At 48.3% G+C, this 27,864-nt stretch overlaps 1 protein-coding gene across 4 annotated transcripts in view; it reads left to right on the top strand.

Moving 5' to 3' along the window:
- bcas1 (brain enriched myelin associated protein 1) overlaps window positions 1-27,864 on the top strand; it is a 228,128-nt gene that overhangs the window by 177,138 nt on the left and 23,126 nt on the right. For 3 of the 4 annotated variants that reach the window (XM_038803114.1, XM_038803115.1, XM_038803117.1), the window contains 3 exons: window positions 134-172; window positions 6,593-6,772; window positions 21,892-21,945. In XM_038803114.1, coding sequence (XP_038659042.1) covers window positions 134-172; window positions 6,593-6,772; window positions 21,892-21,945 — 273 coding nt within the window. The remainder of the gene's footprint in view (window positions 1-133; window positions 173-6,592; window positions 6,773-21,891; window positions 21,946-27,864) is intronic. The other variant, XM_038803116.1, reaches the window with a different exon arrangement.

Genomic DNA, 27,864 nt, shown 5'->3' with positions numbered 1-27,864 from the left:
TGGCAGTGACCTTTGCACATTGCACAATCCGACTGCACCTCCCAGATATAATTTCTAAAATTAGTTATACAGCTGACAACACAAACTGTTCTTTAATGATCGATTCATTTTGGTTTCTTCTTTCTTCACTCAGACCATCAAGGAAGTGCCGCAGGTTAGTGAAAATCAGCAGGTAAGTTAATTATACGCGGCGAATTCTGTGGTCCTCTGAAGTCAGCAGAGAGACTCACTTGAAGGAAAGTTGTGTAAAAGATGAGACCAGTTACTAAATTCCAGTGCCATTCACAGGAATTCCCTTCTGGGGGTGCTGAATTTAGTCTTTTGTGCACTGTACTATAACTGTATTCTACCGTCATGCAGGTTGTGAATGTTAATATAATGGTAGAATTAATATCATACGTATTAAGTGCTGTTTTTCTTCTAATTTTCTCTTTGGGAGACCAGGGCCGGGATTCTCCCCTACCCGGCGGGGCACCTTTAGGGGCCAAGCCCTAACATTGAGGGGCGAGGCCCGCGCCGGAGTGGTTGGCGCTCCGCCGGCTGGCGTGGACGGCCTTTGGCGCCACGCTAGCCGGGGCCGAAGTGACTTCGCCAGCCGGCGGAAGTCCGCGCATGCGTCGGAGCGTCAGCAGCTGCTGACGTCATCCCCGTGCATGCGCAGGGGAGGGGGTCACTTCCGCCTCCGCCATGGTGAAGACTATGGCGAATGTGGAAGGAAAAGAGTTCCCCCACGGCACAGGCCCGCCCGCCGATCGGTGGGCCCCGATCGCGGGCCAGGCCACTGTCGGGGCACCCCCCGGGGCCAGATCGCCCCACGCTCCCCCCAAGGACCTCAGAGCCCACCCACTCCGCCTGCTCCCACCGGTAAGGTAGGTGGTTTGATCCACGCTGGCGGGAGAGGTTTGACAGCGGCGGGACTTTGGCCTATCGCGGGCTGGCGAATCGCCGGGGGGGGGGGCTCGCCAACTGGCGCAGAGAGATTCACGCCCCCGCCGAATCTCCGGTGCCGGAGAATTCGGGACACGGCGGGGACAGGATTGATGCCGGCCCCCGGCGATTCTCCGACCTGAAGTTTTCACCAGTTTTCACCATGCATCATTTTCTATCAGAGAGGGCAGAGTTGTCTGCTGTTGACTTCGAAAGACTGTCACTGATGCCATGTTGAGGACAAATAGCAACAGGTGTGATTCAAATAGGGTAGGGATTCCCAATCTAGGGTCCGCGGAACCCAGGGGGTCGATGGGAGCTCCAGGCGGTCCACGGCAAAACAGGCACAGTTATGACATTTTTTTAAATACTGCAGAGAGCTGCTTGTTAGTCTCTGATTGGAAAGTATGGAGAGCAGAGTGGTGGGAAGAGATGGCCTCAGAACGGAACTAGAGAAGCCCACGCACTAGAGCTCTGGGAGTGGAGGAGGGTGTTGCAGAGCGAGTGACCTCCCAAGTGCATTGGGGAACTCCAAGCTTTCTCATAATGTCGATGCACCTTTTTTACCACAAAATAGGTGTGAACACAGAAATAAAATGTCTTTTCTAGCTATATCAATGCATATATTAGTAAGAGGCACACAGTCACAAATTCATTCATCAGCTCCGTGACCCCCTCACATTAAACCCTGACCAAGCCACGGTCCCATGACTCCTTAACATTCACCGCTAGAGGAAGCACTCACTTTAGGAGTGAGTAATCTAAAAAGTTCTCTTCTGAAAAAAATATTTAAGTCTTACATTTTGTCATTTTTAATGGAATGAGTGATGCTGGAAAGCTGATACTCATATCAGACACACAGCCCTCTCTCCCTCACACACAATCGTCTCTCCACCACACACACTCACCCGTGTCTCCCTCATACACACACGTCTCCCTCTCTGTCTTACACACATGTTCACACGACCCCATCTCTCTCACACACACTCACACATACGTCTCCCTCTCATGCACACACATATGTCTCTCTCACACACACAAGTCTCTCTCTCACACACATACACACGCATATGTCCATCTCTCTCTTTCTCACTCACACATACACGCACGGACATCTCCCTCTCATACACACACACACAAGTCTTCCTCTCTCTCTTTTTCACCCACAGGAACATCTGCACTCTCACACACTCACCCCCCCCCCCCCCCCCCCACCCCCTCTCTCTCACACGCTCACCCTCTTTCTCACACTCCAAGACCCGCTCCGACCCTGAGACCCACACTGGTCCCCTGCTCGGAGGCCCACTCAGACCCCTTGCTCCAACCCTGCTCGAGGGCCAGCTAAATCAGCACAGGGACATGAAAAGGATTCTGCTTTACACAACATAACTCCATACCGGACTGTTTATTCACATACTGCCCATCCAGCTACATTTTGACAAACTTAATAAGTTGTTCTGAAAATTCTATCAGTTTTGTTGTATTATTTTTTAACTGCATTTTAGTGACAGATATAAGCGACATCAAAACAAATGGGGATGGAACACACTTGGCCACACTCCAAAGCTGATGCCATATCATCAGCTGAATGACTGAGTTATGATGAGAGTTTTGGAATTTTGGATTAGTCTTGAACACAATTGCCATTAGAATTCCAATAAGACAATGGCACAGATTTTAATCATTTTTATCCATGTGCAATAAAGCATGGATATAAATTTATGTTTGTAATTAGTTCCCTGGGGCTGTTTGATCATTTGAATACCCATTGCACTGATAGCTTAAAAGTTTGAATATCAGAGAACAAAAAGAATCACAAAGGTCTGTCTCCAACTTGTATTCTGTGGATTAATGCCATTATATTCATAACTCCTATTAATATTTCCAATAAGAGAAAAACAATTTAATTAATAATTGTTTTGTGATGGTATCTCCAATAACCCTAGTGGAGAAAAGTACTTTTACGAATATGAGGTTTCATATGATGATTTTTTAATAAAATATTTCACGGATGTGGGTGTTACTGGCTAGGCCAGCATTCATTACCGATTTTTAATTAATTGCCCTTGAGAAGGTTGTGCTGAGACCCCGTCTTAAACTGCTGCAGTTCATGTGGTGTAGGTACACCTACAGTGCTGTTAGGAAGGGAATTCTAGGATATGGGCTACATCCTAGAGTTCTAAAGGAGATAGCTGAAGAAATAGTGGAGGCGTTAGTTATGATCTTTCAAAAGTCACTGGAATCAGGGAAAGTCCCAGAGGATTGGAAAATCGCTGTTGTAACCCCCCTGTTCAAGAAGGGAACAAGAAAAAAGATGGAAAATTATAGGCCAATTAGCCTAACCTCGGTTGTTGCCCAAATTCTAGAATCCATCGTTAAGGATGAGATTTCTAAATTCTTGGAAGTGCAGGGTCGGATTAGGACAAGTCAGCATGGATTTAGTAAGGGGAGGTCGTGCCTGAAAAACCTGTTAGAGTTCTTTGAAGAGATAACAAATAGGTTAGACCAAGGAGAGCCAATGGATGTTATCTATCTTTACTTCCAAAAGGCCTTTGACAAGGTGCCTCACGGGAGACTGCTGAGCAAAATAAGGGCCCATGGTATTCGAGGCAAGGTACTAACATGGATTGACGATTGGCTGTCAGACAGAAGGCAGAGAGTTGGGATAAAAGGTTCTTTTTCGGAATGGCAACCGGTGACAAGTGGTGTCCCGCAGGGTTCAGTGTTGGGGCCACAGCTGTTCTCTTTATATATTAACGATCTAGATGACGGGACTGGGGGCATTCTGGCCAAGTTTGCCGATGATAGAAAGATAGGTGGAGGGGCAGGTAGTATTGAGGAGGTGGGGAGGCTGCAGAAAGATTTAGACAGTTTAGGAGAATGGTCCAAGAAGTGGCTGATGAAATTCAACGTGGGCAAGTGCGAGGTCTTGCACTTTGGAAAAAAGAATAGAGGCATGGACTATTTTCTAAACGGTGACAAAATTCATAATGCTAAAGTGCAAAGGGACTTGGGAGTCCTAGTCCAGGATTCTCTAAAGGTAAACTTGCAGGTTGAGTCCGTAATTAAGAAAGCAAATGTAATGTTGTCATTTATCTCAAGAGGCTTGGAATACAAAAGCAGGGATGTACTTCTGAGGCTTTATAAAGCACTAGTTAGGCCCCATTTAGAATACTGTGAGCAATTTTGGGCCCCATACCTCAGGAAGGACATACTGGCACTGGAGCGGGTCCAGCGGAGATTCACACGGATGATCCCAGGAATGGTAGGCCTAACATACGATGAACGTCTGAGGATCGTGGGATTATATTCATTGGAGTTTAGGAGGTTGAGGGGAGATCTAATAGAAACGTACAAGATAATGAATGGCTTGGATAGGATGGACGTTGGGAAGTTGTTTCCATTAGCAGGGGAGACTAGGACGCGGGGGCACAGCCTTAGAATAAAAGGGTGTCACTTTAGAACAGAGATGAGGAGAAATTTCTTCAGCCAGAGAGTGGTAGGTCTGTGGAATTCATTGCCACAGAGGGCGGTGGAGGCCGGGACATTGAGTGTCTTTAAGACAGAAATTGATAAATTCTTGATTTCTCGAGGAATTAAGGGCTATGGGGAGAGAGCGGGTAAATGGAGTTGAAATCAACCATGATTGAATGGTGGAGTGGACTCGATGGGCCGAATGGCCTTACTTCCACTCCTATGTCTTATGGTCTTATATTGACTCAGTGACAGTGAAGGAGCAGCGATATAGTGCCAAGTCAGGATAGTGAGTGACTTGGAGAAGAACTTACAGCTGGTGGTGTTCCCAAGTATCTGCTGCCCTTGTCCATCCAGGTGGTAGAGGTCATAGGTTTGGTGAGTAGCTGCAGTGCATTTTGTCCAACATATTGGTGGTGGAGGGAGTGAATGTTTAAGGTGGTTGACTGGCTGCTATGTCCTGGATAGTTGGTGCCGAGCTTCTTGCGTGTTGTTCTAGCTACACTCATCCACGCAAATAGAGAGCACTCCAACATACTCCTAACTTGTGCCTTGTAGATGGTGGACAAGCATTAGGGAGTCAGGATTGTGTTATTGAGGTGTAAGTGTGTGTGAATATGTGAATAACAACCAGTTGCAAAAGATATCAAAGGACATCCAGTATGTGTGAAAGAATGCCCTGTCAAAATCAACACTTTTAGGAAAGGAGAAAGAAAGAAAATTGTTGGAGAAAATTGGTGAAAAGAAGCGGGAAGTAAGTATAACTGGTGTATTTGGATTAGCTCAGAAAGTCTGTCCATACACATCTAGCAAAAAGCACCATTCAACACTTGTTGAATTTCACTCCTTCCTTGTCCAAGATATGAGACCAGGGGCGGGATTCTCCGACCCCCCGCCGGGTCGGAGAATCGCCCGGGGCCGGCATCAATGCCGCCCCCACCGTGTCCCGCATTCTCCGCCACCCGAGATTCGGCGGAGGCGAGAATCGCGGCGTGCCGGTCGGCGGGCCCCCCGCGGCGATTCCCCGGCCGGCGATGGGCCGCTGGCTAGCCTCTCCCGCCGGCATGGATTAAACCACCTCTCTTACCGGCGGGATTGGTGGTGCGGGCAGGCGCCGGGGTCCTGGGGGGGGGCGATCTGACCCCGGGGGTGCCCCCACGGTGGCCTGGCCCGCGATCGGGGCCCACCGATTGGTGGGCGGGCCTGTGCCGTAGGGGCACTCTTTTTCTTCCACCTTCGCCATGGTCTTCACCATGGCAGAGGCAGAAGTGACCCCCTCCCCTGCGCATGCGCAGGGATGACGTCAGCAGCCGCTGACGGTCCGGCGCATGCACGGACTTAGGCCGGCCGGCGAAGTCCTTTTGGCCCCGGCTGGCATGGCGCCTAAGGCCGTTCACGCCAGCCGGCGGAGTGCAAACCACTCCGGCGCGGGCCTAGCCCCTCAATGTGAGGGCTTGGCCCCTAAAGGTGCGGAGACCTTTGTGGCGGCCCGACACCGGAGTGGTTCACGCCACTCCAACACGCCAGGACGCCCCGCCCCACCGGGTAGGGGAGAATCCCGGCCCAGGTATCTGACTTTGATTTAAGTATTTTAATATAATCCAGGACAGTGTAGTTGATTAACACACAATTATGTGCATTATCTATTGGGTCATCAGGACAGCACAAATGAGGGCAGCACGGCGGCGCAGTGTTTAGCATTGCTGCTTATGGCACCGAGGGCCCGGGTTCGATCCCAGCTCTGGGTCACTGTCTGTGTGGAGTTTGCATATTATCCCCGTGTTTGCGTGGGTCTTATCCCCACAACCCAAAGATGTGCAGGGTAGGTGAATTGGCCACGCTAAATTACCTCTTAATTGGAAAAAATATAATTGGGTACTAAAATTTTTTTTAAAGGACAGCACAAATCATTTTTTAAATTAGAGGTACGTTTTTGAATATTGGTTATTGACCCATTAAATGTGATTCATTTAAAAATGATAAGTGTTAACTTTCTACGCTGTTATTATCCAGATAGGAAAATGCACCTCAATATAGAAGTTTAGCCCAAAAGTACTCCATCATGGACCTGGGATTCAGAAGTAGCATTGGGCTTGTACTGCCTATGCATATTGTGGGTCTAGACAGTGCTGCAGATTGAGATCTGTATGTCCTTGTAATTTTACCATTAACTATAATATTTATTATCCAGGTTGAACAAGAAAACAGAACCAGTACATCGGATGCAAAACCTGAAAAAGGAATGTCCCCACCACAAAAACAAATGTCAAAACAGGAAATTAAAAGTCTTGAATCTGCACAGAAAGTAGACTCTGAAGAGGAGGAAGTTAAACCAGCCAAAAAGGGCTTCCTGAATTTCTTCAAACAGATGGTAAATAAACAGGTGCAATTTCTGAACATATTTCCTCCAGTACTGAGATGTTGGTCTGCATTTTAAACTGTGAAAGAGACATATTAGGTCAGTCTGAAAAACCTGCTCCCTGACATAAGCTGACCTTCAAACCACCCATTTCTAGTTTTAACGAGGGAACGAAAGTGGGCAAGCAGTCAACCCAATTCGAGGAAGTGGGCTGCAACTTTAAATATGATAATGAGGCCGCGAGCTTCAATCTTATTCAGATGATCAACTTTAACTGCTGTGGGTGGGATTTTCCAAATGGCTGTGAAGCTGGCAGCATCATAGAGGCGAAGTCTTGATGGAGTCAAGAGAGTCACACTTACCTCCTGAATCCAGTTATCTGCCTGAACAGCTCAATCTGACACTCTCTCAAAACATTTTTACCCCAAGGTCTCGATGCCATCATGTGGCTGTGGTGATGTGCATCACTGTAAATACACAAGGGGTTAATGTAAATACATGTAGACTAGCTAGGCACTAGAGGGAGCACTAGAGACATGACACACAGACACTCAACCAATAGATCAGTTAGATAGGACACGACCAATGGGCATTCACGATGCACACAGAGGTGACATGACCACAGGAGGGCATTACACCAACCCATATATAAAGGACACAACACACACATGATCTGCCTCTTTCCAGTGGAGACAGTCAGTGAGTAGAGACACAGGGTTGATTCAATATTACACCCACCACGTGGATTGTAGCAGACTGGTTAGTCAGTCTGAGTAGCTATAGAAGGATAACAGTAGTTATAACAGTAGTGGCGAACCCGAGTATAAGTGTAAATAGTTTAATAAACGTGTTGAAGTTATCTCCACGTCTGAACCTTCCTTTGTCAAGTGCACCACAAGGAAGCCGCTTATGCTACGCCTAGAGCATAACAAGACAGTGGCCTTCAGCTTCAAATCAGCCCAAAGTACCCCAGGTCATCAATTACCCCCCCCCCCCCCACCCCCCCCCCCCCCCACCCCCCCCCCCCCCCACCCCCCCCCCCCCCCCCCCCCCCACCCCCCCCCCCCCCCCCCCCACCCTCCCACCAAGCAAGAGGCTCTAATTGTGTGTAGTATAAAAGTCTGGCACATAACCCGTTAATGTGGGACAGAGTACAGTAATGCCCACACCGTGATGTAAGAGAAGACATGATCTGTACCAAAGAGTGAGTATAGTGTTGGACAGCACCATGTGTTGACATGGAGACAGCTCCTAGCATGGAGCTCATAGCATTTGCTGCACCTACATATAGCTTCTAGTAGCTAATAAATACTTACTGTTGAACTTCCTTAGCGGGATTTTCCGACCCCCCCGCCAGGTCAGAGAATCCCCGGGAGGGCGGGACGAATCCCGCCCCACTGCCCCGACACCGGCTGCCGTATTCTCCGGCGCCGGGGGGCTCCCCCACGGTGGCCTGTCCCGCGATTGGGGCCCACCGATCTGCTGCCGAGCCTGTGCCTTGGGGGCACTACTTCCCCGCCGGCCATGGCTGAGCCCTACAGCCCCCGCGCATGCGCCAGAACACGGCGGCGGTTCCGTACATGCACAGGATCACACCGGTACAGTTTGGCGCATGTGCGGACTTGCGCAGTCACTTCGGCGCCGGCTGGCGTGGCGCCAACCCCTCCGGCGTCCACCTAGCCTCCGGAAGTGCTGAGAATTCCGCACTTTCGGGGGCTGCTGACACCGGAGTGGTTCGCACCAGTTTTCCTGCTGGTGTGGGAACGTGGCCCCGGAAAGGGGAATCCCGCCCCCTAAGTCTACAAATACCTTAATAAAACCTATCAAACTACGCAACAGTGTACAACAGAATCAGTCCCTCCATGGCTATGGATCCCTGCCCCGTTCGACCCCCACTCACAGCCGTCCTTTCCCCCTTCCCTCAATCCTCCCTGATCTGCCAACCCTTCCCCTCCCCCCTCTCTGATATGGATTTACCTGCTGCTGCTTTCACCCACCCAACTTGAGGTTGTGGTAGTATGGCTAGAGAGATCATATTACCGGAGAACCAGGGTGCCATTGGTACAGCACCTCGCTGCCCATTGGCCCAGGTAAGTCATGTGCCTCTCTGTCAATTGGTTGTGGCTGGTCATGTGACTCCCCGCCGATTGGCTGAGAGATTGGTAGCTCCGCCTACAAGGTGGGGTATAAGGCTGGCACTCAGCCTTTCTCTGTACGACCACTGCCGGGCTCACATCTAGCGTATTAAAGCCTGTTGTTTGGAACTTCACTATGACCCGAGTCCAATTGATGGAGCATCAGAGGTCCAGCCATCAATCAGTTGGCCTCTGGGCAGGGAGTGAATCACTGACAGGCTGTGGAGTTAAAACTGATAGAAGGTTAAAAATAGAGAAGGAAATGTCAAAGAGAGATTTGTTTCTTTACCCTACTTCTTTAGTGAGTCAAAAATTAATAGTTGAAGCATTCAGTCCTAATTCACCCAAGGAATGGTATAACTCCACCAGTTCTCCGTGACAAGGTTACAAAACCTTTTGGTAGGTTCCATTTGCTGAAAATTGTGGACGAAAACTGGGGAAACATAGGGGACAGGATTCTCCGAGCCCGCACCGGGTCGGAGAATCGGCGGGGGCATTGGAAATTCCTGGCATGCCGCTCCGACGCCGGGACGCGATTCTCCAGCGACCAGAGAATCGGCGCCAATCGCGCCCGGGTCGCTGAAATAGGCACCCTTGGTGATTCTCCACGGGCGACGGGCCAAACTGCCGCCGAGTCCCGCCGGCGTGGTCCCAACCTGGTACCACCCGGCGGGAGCTCAGACCCGCAACTGTGGTGGACGTCCTGGTGGGGGCGGGGGGGATCTGACTCCGGGCAGAGCCTACATGAGGTCCAGGCTTGCAATCGGGGGCTTCTGATCGGCAGGTGCCCGCGATATGGAAGGGGCCTATCTCCTTTTGCGCGGGCCCGCTGTAGGTCTCTGCCATGTTGCGCGGTGTCGGCGCAGAGACGGCAACCACACGCATGCGCAGGCCTGCGCCAGCCGTGCAGGGCCGCCTTTTGCCACCGGAGCAGCGCGCAGCATTCCGCCACTGTGCTCGCCCCCTGAAGACCGCTGAATTGCTGGGCCAGGAATCCCGTTGACGCCAGCGTACACCACTCCAGTGTTTACGCTGACATCAACACTTGGCCGGGATTTCAGAGAATCAATGTTTTTTCCTTCATAACAGACATTTGCATTTTATTTGGGAGGAAAATATGCCATCTTAGTTTTCAAAATGCCTCAATTGCGTTCCTGGGCTCGGTTTAACAGAAACATTTCCGAGTTCATTTTGGGCGTGGTTGGCTGGGTGTTTCTCAACGGCTGCATTAGCACAATCACGGGCCATATGGCTGTCTCGCCATCTGATTCCCTGGGCTCATGACGCAGCTTTTCACTGTTAACAAGAGAGGGCTGCATTTAAACGCCCCCTCACCGTTCACTCCCGGTCAACACATAAGTATGGCAGCACGCAGACCTGCTCCTCGCTTTGGTGATTCCGACCTGACCAGGCTCCTCGATACCGTCGATGTGAGATAGGGCTTCCTGTTCCCCTGAGGGGGGTCAGAGGACCAGCAGCAGGGTCAGCACTGCCATCTGGGAGACAGTGGCAGCTGTCAGTTTGGGCAGCATGACCAGGAGGACCAGCATCCAATGTCGCCAGAAGACCACCAACCTCCACCAAGCTGCAAGGGTAAGTTACCACCTCTCTCCAGGCATCAGTTTCCCCTGCCACCTCTCAAATTCCCAGACGCCCCCTCCCCCTCAAACAACTCATTGGCTGACACCTCGTATCCTCCCCACATCCAATCCTCGCGCTTGTTCCTCAGAACCCCCTGGCACCCACCAGCACAACCCCTTCATGTCCAGGTGCGGTGTTCACACATGCCACCTGCAAAAGACCCCTCCCCCCCCCCCCCCCCCCCCGACCCATCAAGTGTGTGGTTCACAAAGCCTTTTCTTTGTCCCTGCAGGAGAAGATAGCCCATAATAAACGGGAAATGGCCAAGACGGGGGGGGGGGGGGGGGCTGCTGCAGGACACCACCAGAGTGGTTCAGGCATTAGAATCGCATTTTGTTTGAGCAGTCTGATGCACCACTCAATGACAGCAAGGGTGGTAGCACGGGTCTCATTATATCGGGTCTCCACCTTCGTCTCAGGGCTCCGCACAGGCAACAGGCATCATTAGTCAGGACCTTAGCAGTTGGCCTGTGTCCCCCCAAGAGCCAACCTGTTATCCTGGGGTGGTACTCGAACATTCTGTTGATCTCCAGGATGTCGCTATCATGCACTCTGTCAGGGTAGCAGGCACACAAGTGCATGATATGGAGGCGGTGGTCGCACACAATCTGAACATTCATGGAGTGGAATCCCTTCCTGTCAATATAAGGCACTCCCTGATGCCCCAGTGCTCGCAAGGCAACATGCATTCCATCTATTGCCCCTTGGACCCAGGGCATCTGGCGATGGTGGAAAGTCCTGCAGCCCGGGCATCTTGGTGGGCCTGGTCTAGCTCAAAGGTGATGTAATTGGATGCCCGGGTACTCAGGGCATCCGTAACCTCCTGGATGACCTGTAGGCTGTAAATTGTGAAATGTCACACACGACCCCGCTCAAGACCATGGGCGGGATTCTCCATTTTGCCGGAGCCCGGGGGTTTCCCGACGGCGTGCGGCTGCCCCACAATGGGAAACCCCATTGACCGGCCGGCGTAACGGAGAATTCCGCCGGCCGGTCGGGGCAGAAATGTGGCACGGCGGGGCGGAGAATCCCGCCCCTGGTATGAGCCACTCCATAAATGTTCACGGCTGCGGTGACCTTCATGGCCATGTGGACTGGGTGTCCTCCTCCTCCACAGGGTGCCAAGTCCCTAAGAACATGGCATAAGTGCTGCAATGTCTCTTTGTTGAAATGGAGTCTCATGCAACACATCCTGTTCATCATCTCAGCGAAAGACCATCGATGCCTGTACACCATGGGTCATCGCTGGCCTCACCCTTTGGGTTCTTCCTCAGCCTGATGGGTGGCTGGGTCTTCAGAGTGTGCAGTGACCCCCCGCACATGGGATGCTGCCTCCAACCTGCATCGTCGCTGCTGCTGCCTTATTCGGCGTCTGGCCGTCTGGGCTTCCACCAGAAAAGCGATGGTAGCTGTTGTGGATCCAACACCACCATCTGTTTTGGTATCTATAATGAATTGGAGAAGGAGGTAGACTGACAATCAGTTAGGGCTTCCATCCCAGGGCCCACAAATCCCCCAAGCCTCCCCCACCTTCTCTCAGAGTGCCATCCAGTGAGCCAGTTGTGTTGGCAAACCTTGCTCTACACACTCATCCCTGGCCACCTCTACCCCATGCACTCATCATCCTCTGAGACATGACACGTGTGGCTTTGAGAAGCCACTTAAGTGTGAAGTTCTCTCACAACTAACAAGGCCAAATCCTCATTTGCAATATCCATCAGCTGTGAAGCTAGAAGCTGCTCACACTCAAAAGGCAAAGGTAAAAAGACCCTGATAGGAGTTATGTACAGGTCCCCTTGCAGTAGTCAGGATGTGGGGCAGAAAATAAATCAGGAGATAGAGAAAGCAAATAAAAAAGGCAATATTACAATCATCATTGTGGACTTCAATATGCAGGTGGATTGGGAAAAGCAGGTTGGTCGTGGATCCCAAGAAAAGGAATTTGTGGAATGTTTAAGAGATGTTTTTTTGGAGCACCTTGTGGTAGAGCCCACTAGAGAACAGGCAATTCTGGATTTGGTTATGTGCAATGAGGCAGACTTGATTAGGGATCTTAAGGTGAAGGAACCCTTAAGGAGCAGTGACCACAATATGATAGAATTTACCCTGCAGTTTGAGAAGGAGAAGTTGGAATCAGATGTAACGGTATTGCAATTAAATAAGGGTAACTACAAAGACATGAGGGAGGAGCTGGCCAGAATTGATTGGAAAAGGAGCCCAACAGGGAGCACAGTGGAACAGCAATGGCAAGCTTTTTGAGGGATTATTCGGGAGGCACAGCAGAAATTCATCCCGAGGAGGAGGAAACATGGTAAGGGGAGGACAAGGCATCCATGGTTGACGAGGGAAGTCAAGGACAGCATAAAAGCAAAAGAAAAAGCATACAAAGTGGCGAGGATTAGTGAGAAGCCAGAGGATTGGGAAGCCTCGAAAAGTGAGCAGAGGACGGGGCAGCACGGTGGCGCAGTGGGTTAGCCCTGCTGCCTCACGGCGCCGAGGTCCCAGGTTCGATCCCGGCTCTGGGTCACTGTCCGTGTGAAGTTTGCACATTCTCCCCGTGTTTGCGTGGGTTTTGCCCCCACAACCCAAAGATGTGCAGGTTAGGTGGATTGGCCACACTAAATTGCCCCTTCATTGGAAAAAATGAATTGGGTAAATTTATTTTTAAAAAGTGAGCAGAGGACAATTGAAAAATCAAGAAGGGGAGAGAAGATGAAATATGAGTGCAAGCGAGCTAGTAATATAAAAGAAGATAGGAAGAGTTTTTTTCAATATATAAAAGGTAAGAGAGAGGCAAAAATAGACATTGGACCACTGGAAAACATGGCTGGAGAAGTAATAATAGGAAACAAAGAAATGGCAGACGCACTGAATGGTTACTTTGCATCAGTCTTCATGGTGGAAGACACCAGTCGGATGCCAGAGCTCCAGGAGAATTAGGGGGCAGAGGTGAGGGAAGCACGGTAGCACAGTGGCTAGCACTGTGGCTTCACAGCGCCAGGGCCCCAGATTCGATTGCCCACTGGGTTACTGTATGGAGTCTGCACGTTCTCCCTGTGTCTGTGAGGGTTTCCGCCGGGTGCTCCGGTTTCTTCCCACAGTCCAAAGATATGCAGGTTAGGTGGTTTGGCCATGCTAAATTGCCCTTAGTGTCCAAAAAAGTGAGGTGGGGTTATTGGGTTTCAGGGATAGGATAGAAGTGAGGGCTTAAGTGGGTCGGTGCAGCCTCGATGGACCGAATGACTTCCTTCTGCACTGTATGTTCTAAGGAAAATGTTCTGGGGAAACTGAAAAGTCTGAAGGTGGATAAGTCACCTGGACCAGATGGACTACACCCCAGGGTTCTAAAAGAGATAGCTGAAGAGATTCTGGAGGCATTGGTGGTGATCTTTCATGAATCACTGGAGGTAGGAAGGATCCAAGAGGACTGAAAAGAGGCTAACGTAACACCATTGTTTAAGAAGGGAGGGAGGCAGAAGATGGAAATGATAGGCTGGTTAACCTGACTTTGGTCATTGGTAAGATTTTAGAGTCTGTTATTAAAGATGAGATCGCAGAGTACTTGGAAGTGCATGATAAAATAGGTCTGAGTCAGCACGGCTTTGTCAATGGGAGGTCATGTCTGACCAATCTGTTAGAGTTCTTTGAGGAGGTAACAAGGAAGTTAGACAAAGGAGAACCAGTGGACATGATATATTTAGATTTCCAAAAGGCCTTTGACAAGGTGCCACATAGGATATTGTTAAATAAGTTAAGAGCCCATGGTGTTAAGCATAAGATCCTGGCATGGATAGAGGATTGGCTGACTGGCAGAAGGCAGAGAATGGGGATAAAGGGGTCTTTTTCAGGATGGCAGCTGGTGACTAGTGGCGTGCCTCAGTGGGTCTGTGCTGGGACCACAACTTTTCACAATATACATTAATGATCTGGAAAAAGGAACTGAAGGCACTGTTGCTAAGTTTGCAGATGATACAAATATCTGTGGAGGGACAGGTGATGTTGAGGAAGCAAGGGGCTGCAGAAGGATATGGTCAGGCTAGGAGAGTGGGCAATGAAGTGGCAGATGAAATACAATGTGGAAAAGTGTGAGGTTATGAAATTAAAATGAAAATCGCTTATTGTCACAAGTAGGCTTCAAATGAAGTTACTGTGAAAAGCCCCTAGTCGCCACATTCCGGCGCCTGTTCGGTTGTGCACTTTGGAAGGAGAAATTTAGAAATCAGAAGCACAAAGGGACTTGGGAGTCCTTGTTCACGATTCTCTTAAGGTCAACGTGCAGGTTCAGTCACCAGTTAGGAAGGCAAATGCAATGTTAGCATTCATGTCAAGAGGGCTAGAATCAGGGATGTACTTCTGAGGCTGTATAAGGCTCTGCTCAGACCCCATTTGGAGTATTGTGAGCAGCTTTGGGCCCCGTATCTAAGGAAAGATGTGCTGGCCTTGGAAAGAGTCCAGAGGAGGTTGACAAGTATGATCCCTGGAATGAAGAGCTTGTCGTATGAGGAACGGTTGAGGACTCTGAGTCTGTACTCGTTGAAGTTTAGAAGGATGAGGGGGGATCTTATTGAAACTTACAGGATACTGCGTGGCTGGGTAATTCCTGAGAGGTTGCTGCATTCCACTTCAGTCTCATCAATGAGATTGAAATGAATGCAAATAAGGGTTAATGATATTCTCGCCATTTTTGGGCGAGATTCAGAACTCGCCATCGGGTGGGGGAAAGTTTGGACTGAGGTGCGGTAGAAATGTAGGAAAAATGCCAAAGGAAGTTGCCAGATTGGCCATAATGGAAACACCAGTAAAATTCTGATTAGGCAACTACAGTCCTCAGAAATCACAGGGAATTGTTTTGCTTTTCCAGTTTAACTATCATCATGATTAATAGTTAAGATTTGCATTCACTATTCTGGATGTTCAATATGATGAGTAAACATTCCTTGAAAGTTTGACATTGTTTCATATGTGTTGCAAAGTGAGTCCCATCTTCCAGAGCGATTGGCCGCAAAATTCTGCAAAACACGAAAACAGGTCTGAGGATTGGGATGTAGGATTAACTTTGTCTGTTGCTGCCGATGTAGACAGCTTACAAAACAATTTAAATGATTCTAATATGCAGCTACTACCAAACATTCTATTGTATGGCTGCACATTTGAACAGTGGGTGCAAAATCATAAGAAGCTAGCACCACATAAAGCCAACCTGTAAATGGGGGATACATTCTGCTCAGAACAGGTGCTGGAACTGGTTACAAAAGCAGAACATTGAATGACGACACAACATGGCAGAAAGTAAGTTCCAAGATTTTCCGATGCTGCACTGGACACTAAGTCAAGGAGGTGCAAAGGAGACGAGGGATTCATCTCTCTGCAGGCAACTAGGAGGTCCTCCAAATAAACTCTCAGAACAGGAGCAGATAGGTGTGACGTGTAATGCCAAGAGTCCAGCCCCATGGACCTGGATATACTGCCACAAGACGTTTAAGAATTTCACACACAAGGCCAATATCAGTATATGCCAAATTGTGCAACTGCCCCATTAGCTTAACAATACTGCCCAATGGACTACCTCCCCGTTACTTATGTACCAACAATCTCAATCAATAATGACTTATATCTAATATTTGTGGCTTCACTTCAGCTTAGCTCTGTTGCAAGCCGTGCACCAACATCCCAAAGCTTGCACACACAACCAGCTATTTAACCATGACAAGCACATTACGCAAACACATTTGATCACACTCACTAACACAATTGCCTTTCCCTTCCAGGTCAAGGTGGTACATAGTCAGAGGACAAACATGGCTACATGTCCTCATCCCATTGAACAGATGGTGTTCGCCATCATTGGAACAGCCATGACTAGGTCCATGGCCAGCTGTGAGGTTAAAACCATGAAAGACGACATGCCTAATCCTCCTTCTCACATCCCACATGCCCGTCACCCAGCAATCTCTTTTGGCTCCCAAGCTTAAGGTGGGGTTAGCATGCACCTGGTGCTTTCTCTCCCTCCGCTCACCACAGTCCCAGCCTTGCGCCTTACTCCTTTCAAGTACCCAAGAGTTGCAACCTGGCCTGGCATTGATGGAAGAACAGGAAGACAGTGATGAGGCACTGTTACTCACTCTAACACACGCAGGCACCAGCTCAGAAATGGGCATTGCACATATTTTTGAAAATAGTTTAAGGGCAGGCTCTGCATGCGGTGTGAGACGGGCCATGATTAGGCTACAGCCAGGGCAGGGCACATGGGTAGTACTGGTGCCAGCTTGCTGGAGGCCATGTTAGCACACAAATTATGCTGCAGAGGACTCAGATGAAGACTTTGATGGGGTGGCATAGAAAAGAATGTTTGTGGGCATGTGCAGTGAAATGCTTGGTGCAGGATTGCCGAAAAGCTTGTGGTTAATAAAGAGAAGTGCAGAGGAGTTCAGCGCAAACTTTAGTCAGGGTTTAGAAACCATCTTCTTCAACTTGTAAGTGGTGACTAACTTCACAAGAACACTTGCGACCCATCCATAATCCAACATCTGTTGGCCAATGTCTCAACTTCTATTGCATCACAAGCTGAATGCGCAAATGCCAGAGAGTTACAGTGGAAGTTCAGGCTGAAACCATGCAAGCGGAGCCTGCTGTCACGAAGCCTCAGATTGCTCCCATCATAACTGCAGATGCAAGGCTTGAAGGGTCACAGAACAGTCCAGCAATCTATCGTTCAACATAGCTAGGGTTGCTGAGGTGCTGGCCTAGCCTAGTGGCAGTGGAGCACAAAACAGCTGTCCTTTCTTACCATCACAACATTTTTCTTCTATCACTGCACTTGTGCCCTTGGAGTTACCTGTCAACAATTCATTCAGTCCAGATTGTTGCTGCCCATGGCAATTTGGTGCAGTCCACAGTCCGTCCTTCAGGCCATCTGCAGCCTCCTTCACTGAAAGATAGCAGCTTTCAAATACAATTCTGCAGCCACTGCACAGGAGCAATAGGCCAGGCAAAGGCACGGCGAGGACATAAGAACTAGGAACAGGAGTAGGCAATTCAGCCCCTCGAGCCTGCTCAGCCATTCAATGTGATCATGGCTGATCTCACCTCAATATCATCTCCACCTTCCTGCCCTCACCCCATAACTGTTCACCCTGTTACTAATTAAAATCCTATCTATCTCCTCGTTAAATTTGTTTAGTATTCCGCCGGCCACTGCACGCTGGGGAAGAGAATTCCACAGAATTCTATTTTAAATCTGTTACCCCTTAGCCTTGATGATCAGGGGAATAGATAGAGTAGACAGTCAGAGACTTTTTCCCCGGGTGGAACAAGCCATTACAAGGGGACATAAATTTAAGGTGAATGGTGGAAGATATAGGGGGGATGTCAGAGGTAGGTTCTTTACCCAGAGAGTAGTGGGGGCATGGAATGCACTGCCTGTGGAAGTAGTTGAGACGGAAACATTAGGGACCTTCAAGCGGCTATTAGATAGGTACATGGATTACGGTAGAATAATGGAGTGTAGATTAATTTGTTCTTAAGGGCAGCACGGTAGCATTGTGGATAGCACAATTGCTTCACAGCTCCATGGTCCCAGGTTCGATTCCGGCTTGGGTCACTGTCTGTGCGGAGTCTGCACATCCTCCCCTTGTGTGCGTGGGTTTCCTCCGGGTACTCCGGTTTCCTCCCACAGTCCAAAGATGTGCAGATTAGGTGGATTGGCCATGATAAATTGCCCTTAGTGTCCAAAATTGCCCTTAGTATTGGGTGGGGTTACTGGGTTGTGGGGATAGGGTGGGGGTGTTGACCTTGGGTGGGGTGCTCTTTCCGGGAGCCGGTGCGGACTGGATGGGCCGAGTGGCCTCCTTCTGCACTGTATATTCTATGATAATCTATGATTAACCTAGGTCAAAGGTTCGGCACAACATTCATGGGCCGAAGGGCCTGTTCTGTGCTGTATTTTTCTATGTTCTATGTTCTTTTGACCATTCAGGATTGAACAATGTCTTTCTCTAAAGCGCGGGGCTGATTTAGCACACTGGGCTAAATAGCTGGCTTTTAAAGCAGACCAAGGTAGGCCAGCAGCACGGTTCAATTCCCAACCAGCCTCCCCGAACAGGCGCCGAAATGTAGTGATGAGGTGCTTTTCACAGTAACTTCATTTGAAGCCTACTTGTGACAATAAGCGATTTTCACTTTGAATTGGCGAATGGTGTGGCGAGTGTCAGGATTGTGGCTGTCATGAGGAAAATGCTAGGATCGTTTTGCATGGTCACTAACCGACCAGGAAATTACTTTGAATGACTAATGTCAGTATTGCCCAATGGCTGGACAATAGTCATATAATGTTGAGAACAGCATTGTAAGGACGCAGTGCAGGACCGATAGTACCTTTCTTCAAGGGGCTTTGAAGAACCTGGAAATTCCACTAACCTGGAAATTATCACAACCAACATTTGGTAGAGGCTGGTAGGGAGACCAACCAGAACCGCCTAGCCTCTAATTAGTGTATTTTTATATCATACATGTCTGAATAATATCTAGATTGATTGCCAATTGCCTGCAAATGAAACAATCTTCTGTCAGATTGGGCCATGACCTTGCAAACAGTATGACCTTCAAAATACCAGACATGAGAGTGTCCAGTACAAGGCCAGATATGCTGAAATTTGGACTTTCCAATACAAAGTCAGCTCTGGAAGTGCACTTGCTGCAGATGCCATTTTGGAGTCAAAATGGCACCTCTAACAGCAAAAAACCAGCTGCTTTGCATCTGAATTTTGCAGTCATTTTCTTTAATGTGGTTGCCAGATTGCATTAGCAGCGCAAACTGGGCTCCTTTTGAAACAGAGCAACAGCACTCATTTGGAGGCACATACTCACTGACAATGCTGACAAAGAAATGGGATGTTAATAATAGAAGCATAGAATTTTACAGTATATAAGGACTCCATTCAACCCATTGTGCCGTCTCTTTGCGAGAGCAATCTGAAACTAATCCCACTGCCCTGCTCTCTCCCCCTAGCCATATATCTTTCATGCATTCAAATACTCATTCATTCTTTCCAGAAGAGATGCAGTAGTCTCTGCATCAACTATTCTGTATTTCAATCGCTCGGTCTTTTTGTTCTTCCCCTGGTTCAGCATCTTTGCATTGGTTTTATACTCAGAGTCCTTGTTTTCCTTCCTAAAGTGCATTACCTCACACTTCTTCACGTTACACTCTACTTGCCATCTGTCTCTCTAATCTGCCCACCTGTTTATTTTCTCCTAGAGTTATTTACAGTTCTCCTCAAAGCTTGCTAAAATTCCTACTGCTGTGTCAGCGGTAAATTTAAAATATGTCCTTCCTAGTCCAAATCATTTATATTGACCAAAATCAAAAGTGCACTCAGCTCTGAACCCTGAAATTGGCCTCACTTATTTATAATTGAAACTTTTACACGCTGAAAACATTTAATGCTTCACAATGCTTCTGCTTGTATTCAGGAAGCTATCGTGGAATTGCAAAGACCATCTAAAAAACAAATTGCTGAAAAATGTATTTTTGAAAATTTATGCAGGATATATGAATAATGGTCTTTGCACCAGCCATATACTTTTTAAAATAGTTCTGCCAGTCTTCAGAGAACATTCTGCTTTTTACAAGCACTGATTGTTAGAAACAGCATGTATTGACTGAAAATGTGATGGTTGTAAGCAGTAATCCGTTACAGATATCCACTGTTATTTCATTAGAAACACTCGTGAGTCGTGACCTTAGTAGAATGTAGTTAGCGTTGTTCAGGACCACATCAAATAACATGTGGCACAAATTAACTCATGTTCCAATATAGACCAGAAATGTGTATCATTGACATAGACACGCTTGTTATTAATCCAGGATGTAGCAGGCACAATTCTAATAAGGCAACGCAAAGGACATAATTTTATACTAAGCCAATAATGAACTTTATATCACAAAAATTGCAATGGGACTCGGAAACATTAAAAGTAGATTAATCTGAGTTGGAACCTTGCCTCTGGCATTCTCCCAAAGCCTTTATGAAAGAAAACGATGAAAAATATGTTGTCAGGGCAGCACGGGGTGGCACAGTAATTAGCACTGCTGCCTCATGGCGCCAAGGACCCGGGTTCATTCCCGAGTCACTGTCGGTGTGGAGTTTACAAATTCTTCCCGTGTCTGCATGGGCCTCACCCCTACAACCCAAAGATGTACAGGCTAAGTGGATTGGCCATGCTAAAATTGCCCCATAGTTGGAAAAAATATAATTGGGTACTCTAAATTTATTTTAAATATATACATTGTCAGCCACAGCATCACATCATGATCCCTACTGGAAGGCACAAGTGTAGGATCACAGGTGAGTTAAAGACAGGAGCAGATTTGCTACGTTGCCCTCCAGATTGGAATAAATGAACACCATTCATCGTTAAGACTGACAAATGGAACGGAAGCACTTGGGATATACTAGTAAGTAACCCCTAACCACACTCCAGCAGGGAGATAAATCGAGAAAAAGGTTTGCGTGCAGGAATGAAAGTTTATTGAAAATTATAAACCATTTAGTAATTAAGTAAATTGCTTAGAAAAATGACTGAGGCACACCGAGGAAAGTACTCTCTGTTTTGATCCTTTTTAATGAAAAAAATGCAGACAACTCTTAAAAAGTTGGCTGTAAGCTTGAAGGATGTTGTATTATCAACATCTCTTCTATTGATTGTAAAAATGGGTGAGACCAATCAAAACCTTGAAACAAATATGTAGACTAAAGTTTCCAGCTTCTAAGGTTTGCCAACAAGTGATTTCCATCCTTTTAAAATGAATGATGAGCTGGCATTCATGGAGTCCAAAAAAAAATCCCAAGGGTAAATTGAAAAGGAAACAAAAACAGCAAATGCTGAAAATCTAGAGTCAGAACATAAAATTCTGATGAAAAGCACAAAACCAAAATGCCATGACCTGCCTTTTATCTTTGTCGATGCATTATGAAAGTCTGTGCAATAATCTGCATTTTTTTAAATTCTGAAAAGACATGCATTGTTTCAATTTTAAATTCCTCCTTTATTTGTAGTTTGTGATAAAACTTGTGCAATTTCCAGAAGCCCTTCCATTTCAACAAAGATTACAAAATATCCTCACGGGTAGGCTGAATTTGATGAACACTGAAAGTAACTGTTGTAACAGGAACAGAGCAATGGGGAGAGGCAGAAAAAGAACCTGTAACAAGTTAGTATGTTTGCTGCTGCTTCTGATCCTGAACTCATTGGTGTATTTGAGACTTATAGAATAGATATATGAAACTGAATGCACATCTCATTTAAAAGTCAATTTTTTCATTAAGTAACAGCAGATTGTATTTCCAATTGCAGTCAGTCAAAGAGGATGAGAAACAGGCCGATTCTGCAAAAGGTTCTGAAGGAAAGGTAAGTGCCTTTGCAATTTTCCATAAGGTACAGGGCACAGATTCATTAAATTACTGGTGGATGTCCTACGAATTTTAGAGAAAAAGATTTGCCCACAATGCACACATGACATTATAACGGTACAGATCTTGCCCCAACTTGTGAAGCTCCATCCGGTGGTAGAAGTGTGAAGGGCATCTTCAGGCACACTGTTCAGTCTTTGTGCAAAGAGAGAATGAGCTACAGTGACAAGCTGCCACAGGCAGTCAGGATAGGTTTTTTAAAAAGCATGGCAGGAAAATAATTTTAGAAAGTGTTCAGAGGAAACAGGAAGCACCAGAGAGTGAAAAATAGGCCCCGTGAGGTGGAGAAGGTGGCAGAAAAAACTCACTGTGCTGCCTCAGGGAAAGTATTCAGAAAAGTTTCATGAGACATTTATTTGCTACTCGATCTTCTTTGACACCACGCAGGGGGTTTAATACCAAGTGGAGTCTTCAATGGAAGTAACATTATTGGGTTGTGGGGTAATAGCACCAAGGCTGATGGACATAATTCTTCCCTCCTTTCAATGTCACACATCCTGTCCTAGTTGTTAAATCTCCATTATACATCCCTGTGCCAACAAACCCCTCTGCCCCACTCTGCACACGGTTTACTTTCTTATGTCCATAATGGATGAATGAAACTTATGGTGAGCCTTACATTAGCACTAAAATGTGTCAATTCTGCTTCAGTTCTTTATCAGCATGAAAGGTTGTTTCACAATGAAGTTCTCATATGCTCTGCATGAGAATGATATGCAAGGTGTTCAATCCCATCAGAATGTTTTGTTGGGGAGAGTGGGGTTGAGATTGGAATTGGGTGGGATAGTTAGACATCGGGTTTTGCTGTGCTGTCTTTGGTTGCTTTCATCCCACAATAACAACCTTTGTAGCAACAGACAGAACATTTCAAAAATAAATTTATTTTGTATGGGGTTTTGATATGCGTCAATGTAAAAGATGTTAGGGACGATTTTCCAGCCGCATTGTACTCGGTGCAAATCCCGCTATGTCTGGAAAGTACTGGGGAAACCCTGAAACGGAATTTGTACCTGACAAATTTGTGATATTCCTGGGCCCTCCCAGCTATGTTGGAGTGAATCTGATTACCATTCCTTTAAATGGATTTAAATATGCAAAGTCGGCTTGAGGTTGAATCTTCCAGATACGTGCCTTAGTCCCATCTGCCAGAGTAATGTGCCACCGGTGGGAATCACTACACTCTCCACAAACAGAGACGAGGCATGATAAACATGCCAGGGGACTCAGAGGCCATAGTAGCCCTGGGTGGTCAGGGCATTCTGGCACCCTAACACCTTGGCGGTGCCATCTTGGTACTTCCAGGGACACTGTCAGGTTGGTACATGTGGCAATAGTATTTAAGTTGTCTACCCAGAGTAAGTTGCACTCTGAGGTGCTTCAATAAATTTCTGCCCATTATCCTGAGGCATCTGGGACCTGATTGAACATGACAAACAATTGCATATCTCCTTAATTGGACTGAAGGATTATGGAATTAACAAAGTAAAGAATGGGTGAATTCAGTGTCAAATCAGGTACATAAAGAAAAATAAAGCAAGGGAAAGAAAGACTAGATTACACAGAGAGAAAAACAGGAGAAGTAAAAAGAAATGAAATTTCAAATATTACATTTTTTAAATCTCCAATTAAAACCTGAAGGAATAAGATTCCATGCTTGTAATTTTCAGTGCCAGTAATTGATTGGCAGTAATTAATATTTAGCACATTATGAAAGAAGACAGTAAGAAGTCTTACAACACCAGGTTGAAGTCCAACAGGTTTGTTTCAAACACTAGCTTTCGGAGCACTGCTTCTTCCTCAGGTGAATGAAGAGGCCTCTGGAATCCAGCTGAATTCCTGACCTCTTCATTCACCTGAGGAAGGAGCTGCGCTCCAAAAGCTAGTGTTTGAAACAAACCTGTTGGACTTTAACCTGGTGTTGCAAGACTTCTTACTGTGTTCACCCCAGTCCGACACCGGCATCTCCACATTATGAAAGAAAACATCTAAAAGTTCCCTTTATCTAAATCCAAGGATATCTATATATGTGCAAACTTTAAAATGTCTCAAAATCCGGAGGGAATTCGAAAATCGTGATTCTCTCCAGTATGATTAGAATTTGCCATTTTCGCCCACCTATGGGGTAGCATGATCACACCGCAGGATCCCGGGAACCAAATTTTAATACTTTAGCATGTCATTAGTAAGCACTCATTCCAGACCACCCACCCCCCTCCCCCAGCATGGAATATTCACCAGGATCCATTGTGATGTCACACCAGCGTCATTTACAACAGATCTACAAAAGCATGAACCTGGTGGCCCCACCTTTGAGAGGGATATTGGAGGTGAGTGCTCAGGAAGCCATGATTCTCCAGGTTCATCACTGCTCAGGGTGCATCGGAGAGGACCCGGGGGACATCGATAAATTCAACGCAGGGCTTCTTTGTGGTACCCCATGATGTTGCAAATGTGGGTCACATGCATCCACTCAATAGTCCTGTCACCTAACTCAAGAGCAGGGAAGGAGGGTTTGGGAAATGTGCCAGGAGAAATATGCCAGTGAGATTCTCAAGTTTCCAGGTTTGTAATCCTGGTGGAGTTGAGTGGGACAGGTTTGAGTATATGGCACTGTGAGAGTGGAGAGTGTGATAATTAACGGAGGGGAAGCACATGGTGAAGGTCCCAGAGGTGAAGGGAGCTAAGGGGCGGGCCTTTCTCAGGAATCCTCATTGCTCACTTTAGTTTTCTTCTCTAAGTGCATGATTCAGGAGAATCATAGAGCTTATCGAGTTGACATTTCTACTAATTGTGGCAGAGCAGCAGCAGGGCCAAAGACTTGCTGCTGCACATGGTCAGGACCAATACCAAGCTGAGGAGGGGGAGACTGGGCACATAGCTGTACAGGAAGCAGCAGTACAGAGGGAAAAGCCCTGGTTCAGACTGTGTCAGCAAATGGTCTCCCGACATCGGACAACCTTGTCAGAGTCACAGAGCCTGAGAAGATTGCACCTGTCCCAGGGGCAGTGGATCACCTCTGCCATGTCCTGCAAGAGTTGGAAGCACATGACCCTTAAAGTTGCCACCGCTCTGACCATCTGTGTGAATGCCTCAGGTGGGATTCTCCAACCCCCGCCGGGTCGGAGAATATCCGGGGGGCGGCGCAAATCCCGCCCTGATGCCGGCTGCCATATTCTCCAGTGCCACTTTTCAAGCGGGAGCGGGGTTCATGCCACTCCGGTCGGGGGCCATTGGCAGCAGCCCCCCTCCCCGGCAATCCTCCGGGCCCCGATCGGCCGAGCGGCTGTCCCCTTTTGGACAGTCCCACCGGCGTGAATCACTCAGCTCTGACACCAGCGGGACCTGGCAGGTAAGTCGGCTGTGTGTGTGGGGGGGGGGGAGGGGGGGATCCGACCCCAAGGGGGGTCCCCACGGTGGCCTGGGCTGTGATCGGGGCCCACCGATCTGCGGGTGGACCTGTGACGTGGGGGCAATCCTTCCTTGCACGCCGGCCCCTGTAGGGCTCCGCCATGGCCGGCGCGGTTAAAGAGAACCCCCCCCCCCCCCTCCTCCGCCGCATGCGGCAAAACATGCTGGCGGTTCCGTGCATGCGCGAGATCACGCCAGACCTTTGGCTCATGCGCGAACCAGCGTAGTCCCTTCGGTATCGGCTGGAGCAGCGTCAACCCCTCTGGCATCCACCCAGCCCCGAAAGTGGAGAATTCCTCACCTTGGGGGGGCCCGTTGATGTCGGAGTCGTTGCCGCCGGTTTTCCCACCGGCGTGGGGACTTAGTCCCCGGAAAGGAGAATCCAGGCTCTGGAGGTCACAGATGCCCTTTATGTGAGGGCCACATCTACATGAACCGGGACCAGGTGAGCCAGGATGCAAGGGCCATGGGCTTTGGCCACTTAGTTGGCATGCCCCAAGTGGAGCGTGTGATAGACTGCATCCACGTCGCCTTCTGCTCTCAATGGTATTGTACAGCACCCTTTATGAACTGCAAGGGATTTTACTCCTTCAACATCCAGATTGTCTGTGACCACATGATTCAAATCATCCAGTTGTGGTCCCAATTTCTGGGAGCGTCCATGATAGTTACATCTTAGGGCACTCAAAGGGCAACACGATGGTGGAGTGGCTAGCACTCTGCCTCACGACGCAGAGGTCACAGGTTCAATCCCGGCCCTGGGTCACTGTCTGTGTGGAGTTTTCACATTCCCCCCGTGTTTGCTTGGGTTTCGCCCCCACAACCCAAAGATGTGCAGGGTAGGTGAATTGGCCACGCTAAATTGCCCCTTAATTGGAAAAAATGAAATGGGTACTCTAAATTTATTATTAAAAAAAAAAAATAGGGCGCCCACAGATTTCAGACCTTTATGTTGGAGAACAGCATCTGGAAGGATGGCTCCTTGGGGGTAAGGAGTACCCAATAGCGAGGTGGCTGATGAGACTAAAGTAAAGGCCACAAACAGAGGCAGAGACTCGCGACAACAAGTTCCATGCATCAACGAGCGTGTTGGTTGAGCAGGCGATTGGCCTGCTCAAGTTGCGGTTCTGCAAATTGAACTGGTCGAGGGTGTGCCCTCCAATACAACTCCCAGAGGATGGCACGCATAATAGTGGTCTGCTGCACTCTCCACAACATGGAGGTGCACAGGAGAGGCTACCTGGAAAAGGAGGAGATGGAGGAGCGCCGCATCTCTTCGGATGAGGAGGCGGCAGAGCAGGGTGGCGAGGGACAACCCATGGAGGAGGAGGAAGTACCTTGGGCCATAACAAAGGCCTGCATGGGCTGCAGGGCTAAGGATGCCCTCATAGCCTCTAAGTTTTGGGACGAGCAGGGCAAAGGGGAGGAGCTCTCCAACCGTGGGGATTGCAACCCCATTCTTAGCGTGGTAATGTAGCCGAATCCATCGTGCAAACCAGCCTCCCATCCATTGGACGGGATTCTCTTTGAACCGGCGGGGCGGGCAACTCCGGCGTGAAGGAATGGCGTGAACCACTCCAGCGTCGGGCCGCCTCGAAGATGTGGAATCCTCCGCACCTTCAGGGGCTAGGCCAGCACCGGAGTGGTTTGTGCCCTGCCGGCTGGCGCGGAAGGGGCTTGGCGCCACGCCAACCGGCACCGAAGGGTCTCCACCGGCCGGCGCAAGTTGGTGCATGTGTGGGAGCGCCAGCGTGTGCTGGTGTCATCGCAGCGCCCATCGCGGGCCGGAGAATCGCCGGTGGGCCGCTGCCAGCGATTCTCTGGCCCGGCTGTATACTTTTCACTTTGTACCAGTACATGTGACAATAATAAATCAAATCAAATCAAATCAGTAGGTTTCCATGATGATGCCCGATTACATGGGCAGGTCGCTAAAGCCATTGGCCAGACTCTGCATGCAAATGGTGATGACTTGCATTGAGGACAGAGAAATGCTCTTCTCTTCGTCAGCCATATGTCTGACACCTGCCTGCCAGAGAGCTGGATAGGTCCTGCCAAGGAATAGCCTGATCGTGGGGTTGAGCGACGTGGGATGAGCTCCCATGAGCCCCCTTCAAGGTCAGGGATTCTGTTGTGTTCCTCCAACTAACCTCCGGTGTGGGTCAGCCTCTTCACACTTTGTCAGCCCATGGCATCCTCATCACTGGAGGAGAGTGGCTACAATGAGAGGCCTAAACATTGATGTCAGGCTGCCAGCATCAGCGCGTCTTTACTAAGTCATCATGTGGGAGGTGGTAGAGACATTGCGCTGCTACTCTCACACTGCACAGGGATGAAACGCCGAGTGTGCGTGGGGATTTGCGGAGCATAGCGCCATGAAATGACAGTGAAGAGGATTTGCTGGTGAACAAAGTGATTTTTATATGTTATTTTTATAGTGGTGACCAAT

Source organism: Scyliorhinus canicula, chromosome 7 (assembly GCF_902713615.1).
Source record: "Scyliorhinus canicula chromosome 7, sScyCan1.1, whole genome shotgun sequence".
NCBI lineage: Eukaryota > Metazoa > Chordata > Chondrichthyes > Carcharhiniformes > Scyliorhinidae > Scyliorhinus > Scyliorhinus canicula.
This window is presented reverse-complemented; position numbering and strand designations above follow the sequence as displayed.